The following is a 12,874-nucleotide window of genomic DNA, read 5'->3' on the forward strand; positions in this document are numbered from 1 at the left end:
AGAGATCTAGAAGACACTTTCAGTATTTGTCAGTGCTTATCAACTAGTTGCTAATGGACTGTGGATCCCCTCATCAGTTCAATGGAGAGGCAAGAAAAGCACTCGACTTCCTTCAGCTTTAATTATAGAGTATCCAACTGCCATTACATAACAATTTTAGAGGAATTTATTGCTTAACTCTGAAAACCAGCATACACTTCAACGTAAGGTATATTTTATCAATCTGTGTTGAACATGAATCAAGTTTGATCCTTGTCTTCAAAACCTTTACAGTGGTTATCTCTTGTCTGGCTGGACTTCAGAATCACCAGAATCACAGATGCCCAGTTTCTCAGATTTTGAAAAGGTTTATGCAATGTCAATTGAGCTGAGCCTGGGAGAATAGGGGATACTTATAGAAGAAGAGTGGAAGGATGAACCCAGAAAAGAAGACTGGAACCAGAGAATGGAGAACTTTAAACCTAATTAATTTCTACTTAATTTGAGAAATTAAGAGAGCCATTGGATATTTTTGAGCAAAGAAGAGATATAAGACAAATTATACTTTAAAATTTTCATCTGGTAGATATGTATGAGATAGAGAAGGAGAGACTGAAGGCACTAAAATTAGGAGGATGTTTCTGGATTCTAAATGATAGGTCATTAAATCTAGAGTGATCACAGTGGGCGTGAAAAGGAAGAAGGAGACTGAAAAACTTTGCTGAGGTGTACTTGTCAGGATTTGGTAACTGACTGGATCAGGAGGCAGCTAACAAGGGAGGGGGAAAAAGCAAAGATGACTGAGAGGCTTTGAGCTCAAGTAAAGAGAATGTTGTGTCCATTCAGAGAAATGAAAACCTCAGTGGAAAAGCCTTCCTGGAAAATAAGCCCACCAGTTAGCTTGGACTGCATGCAGAAATGGAATGCTACATTTAGTCCCTGTCCCAATACCTTCCCACTACAGTCCTTCTAAGGGCTGAGAAACCAGACATATCAGCTCGTATAACAAGAGCAGAATTGTTGAGGAAAACGCTGTTTCTACTTCAACTCCATTTTTTTACCCACTACTTTGAAATATTATTGTACTAGAGGCCTGATGCACGAAATTCGTGCAAGAGTAGCCCTTCCTTTCCCAGGCTGCTGGCACCTGCTTCCCTCTGGCACCCGGGACCTGGGCTTCCCTCGCAGCCCCGGCTTTTGTCCGGAAGGTCGTCCGGTCTAATTAGCGTATTACACTTTTATTATTATAGATTAAACTCTCACCTCTTACTGAATATCACTATTACGGTATCACTCATTCATTCATTCATTCAGGTAAACTAGCAGTATGTGGGTTTATATTCTGAAGTGTGTAGTAGAAGAGTGAGCCCCAGAGAACATTGTATCGGTGGGAGGAGTTGTAAATGCAGTCAGGAAGGGTTAAATCTATCATTCTAACTCCCCACAATCCACTCACCACATGCCAACCAGTGTACTTTTTAAAATGCTTGAAACTCTGCAAACAGACCATTGCACTTGGAATATAATTGAAACTTGTCACTATGGCCTGTGAGCCCTCACATGGCTTGGAGGCTGCTCACCTCTCTGAATCCTCTAATACCACTTTCCCCTTCACCTGCCATGCTCCAGTCACTCTAACTTTTCCATTTCTCCACTGTCACAAGCTCTGCCTCAGAGCCCCTGCTTTGTTCCAGATTTCTGCCTGCAGCACTCGCCCCAGACGTTCATCTGTCTTCTTGCCATTCAGGTCTCAGGTCACAAGTCTTCTCCATCCAATCTAAATTGAGGACCTGAGGACCACCTCCTTGTTCCTCCTCATCATCATCCTTATCCTCCTCCTCTTCATCCTTCTCCTCCTCATCTATTCACATTCCCCTATTATGTTTTCTTCACAGTGCTTCTGACTCTCCGCCTGTCATCCCTACTAACGTGTGCTGCAGAGCAGACCCATTATATAGCTTGCTCACCACTGTATCTCAGCTCCAGAAATAGTACCTGGCATACAGTAAATACATGTATGACTGTATAAATTAACCAATCACAGGACCTCCGGAAAAAGTATCTGCTCACAAAATAAAGAGTAGAATCCACAACTGAGAGAGGACAACAAAAAATTTAGATTGAATTAGTAAAGGTTTTGTTTTATTTAGAAATAAGGAAAATATTTTGTAGTTTATTCTCTCTCTCTCTCTCTCTCTCTCTCACACACACACACACACACACACACACACACACACACACACACACTAGCAGCCATAAGCCACACCTACCTACCTAGGAACAAACAGTCCTTTTGTTGTTGTTGTTAATCCTCACCTGAAGATATTTTTTTTTTCATTTATTTTTAGAGAGAGTGAAAGGGCAAGGGAGAGACAGAAAGAGGGAAACAGGGATGTAAGAGAGACACAACCATTGGTTGCCTCCCGCACACTTGCCCTGGCGGGGGATCGAGCCTGAAACCAAGGTACATGCCCTTGACTGGAATCGAACCCAAGACCCTTCAGTCAGAGAGCTGACACTCTGTCCACTGAGCCAAACCAGCTAGGGCCAGTCCTTTCTGGCAGTTTTATTTTAGAATGAGGCCCAGTTCAGCTCTTTACTGATTGTGTTGGGAATAATCAGAAACCTGTACTTATGAAATGACTATTGTTTGGTTCTTTGCATTACCTTATTTAGTACTCTGTGCTCTTACAATCCTTTGTTAAAGTTACTTTTGAAAATGACAAAGGGAAACTGGGAAAAGAGAGCTCACATTTTAAAGGGAAACAATATCCATGGAGGCCAAGCTTGTGGCAACAGTAAGAGTACTATGTGAGACAAGAATTAAAACCAAAGAAAGCACTTCTACACCAACTTTCTGGGTTTAATAGGTCATTGAAGCAATAAAAATGTGTCCATTTTTTATTAGTTAGGAGATGGTTTATTAGAGGGGTCTGCCAGACTCAATGTGAGAGAGATTGATAAGAAGCTGAAGGAAAGGACAGACTGCTCCAGAAGCTGCAAATGACCTAAAAGTTTCTACCACTGATTTTATGTTTGTTTCAGCCTACCTCTTATCTCTGGTCAAGCTTGATGACTTTCTTTTAGGGTCTCAACACAGTCTCAGCTTTAAAGGGCTTGCAACAGTGGTTAGCAGTGGTAAGGGACTTGCCTGTATCTTACACAAGTAATTTATCAAGGCAATGCAACATGTTTCCTGAGCCATGTGAACACCTCACCCCACTCCATTTATTACCTGCCCCCAGTGTGGCTGAGTCCACACTAGTGCCTTCTAACTGGGAGAGCCTCCTTTAGGCACCCTCCACTGTTCAAATATTGGGAAGTTTGGATTGTTTAATGATGTTCTCCTTAGAAGCTCTAGAATTCATTTTAAGATGAATTTTAGTAGTTATATTTTATATCTTTTTAGAAGGCACATTATTTTTCAGTGCTCTGGTATTTCTCTAATTCTTTATCACTTTCTAAAAATAACTGCTGGTGAGCTCATAAATTCATTAGCTAATCCCGCTGGGACCCAGTAATGCATATTATAGACCTCCTGATTTTTATATATTAGATTTTCTCAAGAATTCCCTTACCTGTTATTATCAACATAGCTATATTGACAGGGTCTTCATTATTTCCTAATTGCCCATATTTCTTTTTCTTGTTAAAGATCAATTTTAAAAATCAAGCCTTGTCATTTTAAAAATATCATAGACAAGTTATCCTGTTAATGTTTCATATCTTTCTAGTTTTTTTCCTCTCACCTTTTATCATAGGAAACATAAAATGTATTCATTATCTTTTGCTTTAAAAACTAATTCTTTCGATGTGAGGGGATAGGGGAGAGGGAGTGTCAGTGAGAGGGTAAGGGCACATACTAGCTTTTCCACCCTGAAACGAAGATATAAAAATGATACTTCACATTCACAGATGACTTTATAAACAGTTATATTCCCTATTCTAAGCCATACCCTCAAGTGTAAATTATGGATAGACTATAGAAATTATTCCATGACCTTTTGGTCTAGGACCATGTAAAAATAAGGTGACTAGCAATAATTAGAATAATAAATGGCTGACCAAGGAATTCTTCCAAATTATCTCTTTGGTGAGGACTTACTTTTAGACCATCCATCTAATTGTACTAGTAAGCCTCATCTCTGGCAAATCTTATTTGTGTGTGTGTCTGTGTGAATAATATCATTTAAAGAATGATTATTTACTTTCCCAGAGAATTCTTCAATTTATTAAAAGATTCATTGAAGAGTAAATAACCTACTTCTTCCAATATAAGTACTAAGACCAAGTGAAGAGGAGTGTGGACAAAGCAGACTTGTAAGAAACAATTGAATTGAAGCCATCACAAGAAGTAAGGGGAATAGACCAGACAAAAGATACAGCAATGTTTTCTTCTCTCTTAGCTTGTTCTTTGAGAATTCCACTCTCAGTGCTATTTCCACCCATTTTTCTTTAATTTCTAAATGCTATTACATAAATGTAGTCTCCCTCTTTCTCAGTTCCATTATAAGACACTTTTTCTTAAATATATAGTCTTTTGGGAAAACAAATGAAACACTTTAGCAATTTGATCTTTCTTATATGATTCATGGTCTCATCCTTCATACTTAAAGTTCCTAATTCTTTCGACCATTTGTGCTATCTTTACGGTTTTGAAAATTGCTGCAGTTCGTGTTTTAAAACAAGTGATAGATAAAGGGTAAATATTCAGTGTAGTATTTTAATTGGAAGGTCCCCTCTTCCCTACCTTTTGATTATTTCACACTGAACAACATCATTGACAAACAGTATTTTTAGAAGAAACATTAAGAGAAATAAAAGACATGTTCTTGTCTGTATAAGCATAAAAGAGATAGACTAGGGTTCAGATTATAAGGAAAATTAATTGCTAATGTGATTTTTTTAAAAAAAGAATTAACTGTTCATTTTTATTTAAGCTGACCCTTGATCATCTAAATACCTTCTATTACAACAAACATTATGCATTGCTTTTACTATCTTGAAATAAAATCTAAAAATAACATAACCCATCTACTATTGTAATGTACTAGTTAACATATAAGAAGAATAAAAGAAAAGAAACAAATAAAAATAATGTGCATATCAATATTTAAAGTGCTCAGAAAAATCTACATGAGAAGGCATAATATGGTAGTCAGATACTTGGGCCAGTGTATAGCATCACCACGAATTTGACAGCTACAAAGGCAGGTGTGTTTGTTGGCAACTCAGGTGCAGTGAACAATGATGCCATGGGTGATGATATTTTCTCATGTGGTAAACGACTCTTGGTAATATTCTGAACAACATAAAGTACAAAATCCCTTCAGTTTACATGATATTTGGATTCCTGGAAAATTCTGTGTATGTTAAAATCATGCCAAAAATACTTTGAGATTGTTTGTTAAACAGATCTAAATTCTAAGCCCATCTAATTATAAATAAGTTTTTCAGCTACATGTACATATAGCTGGTGGAATATTTAAAATCTATGTAGGGTGCAGAACAATTCATAGTGCTGTACTGCCCTGCAAACTGCAGGATGTCCACCACTCCAGGCCTTCTCCCAGTAAATGCTAATAGCTCCTTCCAGTCATCTTGACCACCAAAAACATCACTGCAAATTTCCAGAATGCCCCAGAGGGCACTACTGTGCCCATTGAGAACCACTGATTGAGACTGAGCAAAGCACTTTTTCATAATAAAGCACTAAGGTCCTGTACATTTAATACTGATTTGATTTTATGGATTGGGAGACTAAATATACTCCAAAGGTGACTTATCCAATAAGAACAAGCCTCCCAATCCAAATGATTAAAAAATCATTCCATGAGAACATGGCAGGCATTTAAATATGAGAAAACCCTTTATTCCCTACATTGTGGGAACTTCTCTATATTAAGAAAATGGTGTTTGGCCCAACCGGCATGGCTCAGTGGTTGAGCGTTGACCTATGAACCAGGAGATCAGTTTGACTCCCAGTCAGGGCACATGATCCGGCTGCGGATTCACTTGAACCCTAGTGTGAGGAGTGCAGGAAGCAGCCGATCAGTTATTCTCTCTCATCATTGATGTTTCTATATCTCTATTCCTCTCCCATCTTCTCTGGAATCAATAAAAATATATTTAAAAAAGAAAAGAAAATGGTGGTTTGAAAAGTGGAAAGATTCACAATCCCTAAAAAGTGGAGCTTTTTGATCAGGGTAAAGCTGTGGTAGAGGAAACACCAGGCTCTGATTATCAAACTATGACTGTCTCCTTTAAATAGCATGGTTAATGCTAAATGGACTAGTTTCCATGTTACTTACACATCATTGCAGCTTATTAATAAATGGCTGCTTTTTTTATTGGCCTAAACTTTTCTCTTTTTTATACTTTTATGAATAGATAATTTAATGGCCTAGTGTTTCTGTCCTAATGGGATAATTTCCTCTTAAGTGTTGTAGGCTTTAAATACTAGAAAACTGCTCTTGAAAGTTTCCATTCTCTAAGCATTGCCATGGGTAGATCGTCATATAAATTTGTAAATATTTTCATTGAACTTTGGTCCTGAATTTTTTAACTGGTCTTAAAACATGTTCTTGAAATGTGTATATGCAGTTCCAGATGGACATGCATTTACCTAACATAGAAATGCTATTTTAAAATTATTAAAAATCTACTTTCAAAATTTTCAAAAAGAAAGCCATTATTTCTATAAAATATTCCTTCATTTAGGGAGAATTCTCCCTCCCCCATGCCATTCTCTGTAATTCAGTTTCTAACCCACCTTGCTTATTACTTTTATTCTTAGCAATTTCCCTTCCTCTGACAGAGTACACATTCTCATTATTTATACTCTTAAATTACAAGAGTCAATGTCGAGAGCCAGTGCAGATACTTGGTTATCTCAGGGACTTTGGTCTTTTCAGCCAAGGACTAATCAAGCAGAGAGTAATCATAAGCTAAAACTAAAAAGCCTTTGTAGTGATTTTATCACCAGGGAAATTTGTTCATCCTTCAGAAAGATTGTCACTAGAAAAGAAAAAAATAAATAAAGGAGTTAAAATTGCTTCAGACCATTGACTCCGCAGGTCCCTCTAGATTCATAGATTGAATTGGTTTTCAGGGGGTGGAAGGAATTATGAGAAGAGCTCCCTGAGATAGCTTACAAATTGATCCTAGTCTTGGTAACACTAGTAAGTGTAAGTGTGATCACTATGGAGGAAATGCCAAATGAGCCTGGAAGCATGGGAAATGAGAAGGAAAAGAGACAATTAACACCTTTTTTTTTTTCTTACTGTGTTTGGGGATAGCCATGAAGTATGCATCTGAGAATAGACTTTCAAAAAGAAGAAATACAATTGATTTTAAAATATTTTATCATCATTATAAGTGCAATTAGTAGTTATTGTTGAAATGAAACTAGAGTTGCAAGCACTATAGAAATAGGGACAGGTATTTCATAAACCTTTCCAGGAACAGGGCCCCCTTCTAGATATACCCACAAAATATTATTTAAAGTTGCCAAAACCGGTTTGGCTCTGTGGATAGAGCATCGGTCTGTGGACTGAAAGGTCCCAGGTTCGATTCCGGTCAAGGGCATGTACATTGGTTGCGGGAACATCCCCCGTAGGGGGCGTGCAGGAGGCAGCTGGTCGATGTTTCTCTCTCATCGATGTTTCTAGCTTTCTATCCCTCTCCCTTCCTCTCTGTAAAAAATCAATAAAATATATATATAAATATATATATATATTATTTAAAGTTGATATGTCTGACCATGTGTGGAACTGCTCAGTTGGGTTCAGAAAATATAAATGCCTCCAAATTCAAAATTATAATTATAAATATCTGGATGTTACATATACTTTAAAGAACTTGTAATTTTACACACCTATTGATGCAGACAGGCATATGTGTAATTTCTTTCCCCAAGAATTATGTTAAGACTTGTCAAAATCCAGTCAGTCAGTCACTTTAGGATTTGCCAGGATGTGCCCAAAATGAGTAAGCACATAGAGAAATGACTTTTTTTTTTTTTTGTCTGAATACAGTAGTGTTGGGAAATATTTCTCAAGGATATGGTTTCAATACTGGATCCTAGTTTCAAATGCTGGCTTATAAGGTGGATCTGCAAAGGAGAAGAGGATAGAGAGAATCCTTGTGAGGGGACCTATAGAGAGAGGGGTTCTCTCCTAGGGCCAGCTCCCACAGCTAAGTCACATGCACAGATTGTAGCTTTCTGCTCTCTGGTCAACCGCAGCCATAGCATCCTTATTGTGGTAACTCTGAGATTGTGATACTGTCACAAAACTGTTGCTAGGCAACAAATGTGGTTACCAGGTCTCAGCAAATAGCTGAAGGGGAAAGCAAAGTGTTGCACCATTGTAGAGTAACCATAGCAATGACCTACTATTACAGACTAAAGAATTATCATTAACAATGTTAAAGTATCAGACAGAGGCCCTGAATCTGGAGACTTCCAGGCAGTATCTCTCTGCATAATTGAGTGATCTAGGAAGAGATTTCAACTGTCTTAAAGCTACTCATTCATTATTTCTATGGGAGAGTCTTACTATTATTATTTTTATTTTTTTAATTTAAAAATTGTTCAGTTGTGAATCTACTGGTGAAATGATAGGAACTATCACAAGGAGTAAAAAACAGATTAATGACCTCACCTGTTATGTCTACATCTGTTATTGTTTGCTTGTTACACTCTAGGTAGATTTGACTTGAAGAATATTGTACATTACTATTAAATTGAAGCCACAGAGAGAAGCTGGAGTAAAATAAAATAACCCCATAAGTTGACAAGCGTGTGTTTTGTAAGTTGGATTTCTCATGAAAAGATATAAGATCTAGATACTCTTTTAGTAGTCACTGCCTTGAAACGTTATTTTTCTTAGCTTTTCAAAAACTGCCCCCTAAAATCTGTTTTAAAAAAAATAAAATAGCCTTCTAGGACACTACCAGGCAAAGGGTCTTTTGCATCTGGTCCTTCATTAAGCATCCCACACAATTTGGTCTAGTGACCTCGCTGGGGCAAGCCTAACAGCACGCTTCCTGGAGAGGCAAGAAAAATCCGATTTGGCTTTTTCTCCTGGAAAGCAGGGAAACGTGGGTGCCCTGGGGTGGGTGCAGAAGCGGGATTTCACGCTCGGGGGAAACCAATCCCCGCGCGCGCACAGCCCGGGGAAGTGGGTGGTTTCGGGGCGGGAGAGGGAGTGGCCCTTCCCGCCGCGCGCCTCGATTGGCCCTGAGGGGCTGCGGCCCGGGGGCGCCTGGCCGCGCCTCGGGCGACCCGCGGGGAAGTCCGGGCCGCGTCCCCGCGCCGGGGGCACCGCGGGGCTGAGGCCGGAGGCGGCGCAGGTCTCGGGATCGCCGCCCCGGGCGCCGCCCGGGGAGAAACGGATTCGGCAGACGTCAGCTCCCGTCCGAGCCCGGGGCCGAGTGGACCCGCAGGTAAAGGTGTGGTCTGGGGGGGCCGCGCGCCGCGGGGGGCTGGAGCTGCGGGGCGGGGCACGGGGTTCGGACCGGGCTCCGGGCGGAGGACCCGCAGCCTGCGCCCCGGCTCAGAACGAGGCCCCTCGTAACCGAGTCTCGTGTTTTTTTCAGGCACCGACCGTCACGAGCTCACTTCCTGGAAGAGCTTCCCGTCTATTTTCAAATTCTTTGCCGAAGCCTCTGAGGCCAAGAGCAGTTCTCTTAAGCCGGCGCTGACGCGGCGCTCCCACCGCATCAAGCACGAAGAGCTGTAAGGGCAGCGCGAGCGCGACGGGGCGGGACGCCGGGACCCACGCCCGAGCGGCCTCCGCCGGCTCCTCGCCGCTCGTCGCCAGCGAGCAGACTCCCAGCCCCTCATTAGATTGTTTTCTTCCCCGAGCACAGGGTCGGGATACATACATCTGAATAGCGTTTTGCATTATTTCTAGATGAGTGCAACTGTCAAAGCAATATGGGTTCACTGGTCGCGCTTCCTGCGGGCCGAGCTCGGCTTCGCGCTGCCCGTCAGCGCGCAGATTAACGCTGACAGCGCCTGCCCCGCGCGCCGGCGCGCCTCTAATTGCCCCGGCCCGGCCCGCGCGGGGCGGCGGGGTGAGCGGCGTCTGCGCGGTCCTACCACCCGCTGCTGCGCAGCCGCCGCTCCCCTCCCCACCCCGGCCAGGCCCCCCTTAATCACGTTTTGGTTGGGTTTTTTTTTTTTTTTTTCTCTCCCAGCAGAAGCAAACTTTTATTCTAGACTTCAAACTTCCCTTCTCAGTAGGTTTTTCACTGAGGGCGTCTTATGCTTCTTTTTTTAAAGAAGTTCCCCCCTCACACCCAGAAAAGCCAAATTTAAATTCAGAGCATGAATGCCATGATGTACTGTAGTTTGGGGAGCGCAAATTGTTCTCTCCCTAACGATCTATTTTCATTTCCAGACCAGAAGAAACACTTTGCATAAAAAATCTATGAAGTTCTGAATGCACATTACCGCTGAAAATCTTTGCCAGTTGAATATGACATTTTTTACACAAGTCTCTAATTTCACAAGAGACCATTTAAACCAAAACATAACGAGGAACAAATCTTTTAAGTATATGTGTGAAGGCCCCCTTTTCAATGGAATTTCCAACTTTATCATTAGAATTGACTTTACTTTTTAAAATATAATGTATATTGAGTGGCATTGTAATTTAGATAGCATACTTACGTTTTGCTTTTTTAATCTTAATGTGGATAAAGTTTGTTTTTGTTGTTAATCCTAACTAGTATGACCTATTCTGATCTTTCATGGAGTTAGACCCTTTTAGGGACAGAATTTTTACCGTCATCAGGAAAATGTACCTGTGCACTCTTGAGCCTTTCCTTCTGGAAGGCTAAGTGGGCTTAAAATGACTCTTAGTTTTCTGCCCCAACAGAAAGGGGAAGACCTGATGTGAAAGATTTTCTCCTCTCAACCCAGTGATACAACTTTTAGCAGTCCACTTCCTCTGTAGGGTTTTGCCCTACAGTTTCAACTATTAACTATTTTAATCCAGCTAAGATCTGGCCAACACTGTGAAATATAAGAGGTAAAATAAGTTAAGATTTTGCTGACTTTTACATTCAAGTATTAAATCTTAACATTATCATTTTAATTACTTGAAGAATTTAATTACCTAGTGAGGATTCTGTTTCTAATAGATGAGGATCTGAATTTAATCTTCATTTGTTTGTGAAGTGTATGCAACAATATGACTGCCTTACTTGAGGACATGATAAAATGTACCCAAAATACTTAGAATTGTCTGCCTCCTCAGAAAAAAAATAACTTAAAATAACCACCTCATGAGTAAAATGATTTTATATTATGAACTGATTTCAGCAACATTTTAAAATTGGTAACATCTTTGTTTGGTATACAAGTATAGTTATTAGTTCCTGTAGTTTTAGGAATGGCAAATTAAAGTGATATTTTTCAATGATCATATATGCATATACTTTCCATGTTATTTTAGCAGAAACAACATAGGAAAAATCAAAACATCATATTATCCAGCTTCTGGATAACTTAAAATGTGTAACCCCAACAATGTCAAGCCCTTTGGTCTGCAGTCTTTTCTGTTTTAGAAGTAATGGTGAACTGTATGAAAGAGTGGTAATTTCCATTGAGAGGATTTGAGAATTGATGTAGATTGAATATATTTTTCAAAGTGTTATAAATTGTGTTTTCAAAACATGAAAATATTCATGGGAAACTAATTCTGTTGCCTTTTTTTAAATCAGCACTTATGCAATGCTAAATTTGTGATGCTTCTGCAGCTGAATTAGAGCAAAGTAAATATGCTCAGCTTATAAACCAAATCACTCCTGTTCCTTCTCTTAGATTTTCTCACCTCTCTTCTTAAAAACCATTACTTTTAACTAGAGTAAATCACTGTTAAATTGCCTTTAATAGTTTAAAACTACTGGGTTGTTAGGCCTTATTTAACTATCTATAGAGCTATTTGCAATCTTAAGCTGTGTAAATGTAATTTCTACTTGTGAATCTGAGCTGTGGCCACCGGAAGAGAGCTAAGCAAACTATCCCAGACCTCCAACTGATAACTGAGAAGGTTCTTTGCAATGTAGGCTTTTTTAACCTGTTGATTATGGGTCTGTTGGTATAAATGTAATAATATCTTCACCTCCATTTTCCTGGGGTAACAATGATCAGTTGGTAGCAGTTCTGCTTCGAGGCGACAAGTGTTAATATTTCTGTTCTGATCTCCCCAATTTGGTTTCTTTAGACAGGGTTTGTTTTGTGTTTTTTTGGAGAGTAGAGGTTTAAATCTAGAATGTGGATTTTCTTTTTAATTATATACTCGGTTCTTAGAGCAAGTGGAATGGGGAGCAGAGTTGCTGATAAATCTGAGATTCAAAATCATCCTGTTAAAACTTAAAAAGCTAGATATTGCAATGCTTTGGAGCTTTCTAAAGGTACCTAACCAGGCAGCCATTAAAAGTTTTTATGATATTTGAAGGGGACAGGGGGAGTCTACTTTTAATAATTGTTCTTTTCTCAAGTTTCCACCTTGTGCTTCAACCTGGATTACATTATTGTGTATACCAAAAGTAAAGCACAGGAGTTTCCTATATATTATATATTTCTGTTTGCCATTTTAAAATAAAAACAATTTTCCCAACAAGCAGTGGTGTTATTCTTGTTCAAAAGTTCATTTATTCATGTATAGATGTTAATAAAAGCAGAAACTTGCATGATGGGATACCATTCATCAATATTTTAAACCTTATAGCTGCTTAGTATTACTATTATTGTTGCTGCAAGGTAATATCCTAACTCTGGTTGAGTCACTATTTGGCTTAGACCTTTCACAAAGCTACCATTTTTTAATACACTTGTTTTTAATATCTAAAATATCTCCTTAGCTACAAGGAAATTTGAACC

The 12,874-nt window shown here is 39.5% G+C and overlaps 1 protein-coding gene across 2 annotated transcripts in view; it reads left to right on the forward strand.

Moving 5' to 3' along the window:
- Positions 1 to 12,614, forward strand: part of FAM172A (family with sequence similarity 172 member A) — a 375,530-nt gene extending 362,916 nt beyond the window's left edge. For both annotated transcript variants that reach the window (XM_054715061.1, XM_054715062.1), the window contains one exon: positions 9,580 to 12,614. In XM_054715061.1, the coding sequence (XP_054571036.1) occupies positions 9,580 to 9,722 (143 nt within the window). In that variant the 3' untranslated portion in view covers positions 9,723 to 12,614. The remainder of the gene's footprint in view (positions 1 to 9,579) is intronic.
- Positions 12,615 to 12,874: the final 260 nt, after the last annotated feature.

The sequence above is a fragment of the Eptesicus fuscus genome, chromosome 4 (assembly GCF_027574615.1).
Source record: "Eptesicus fuscus isolate TK198812 chromosome 4, DD_ASM_mEF_20220401, whole genome shotgun sequence".
Lineage (NCBI taxonomy): Eukaryota > Metazoa > Chordata > Mammalia > Chiroptera > Vespertilionidae > Eptesicus > Eptesicus fuscus.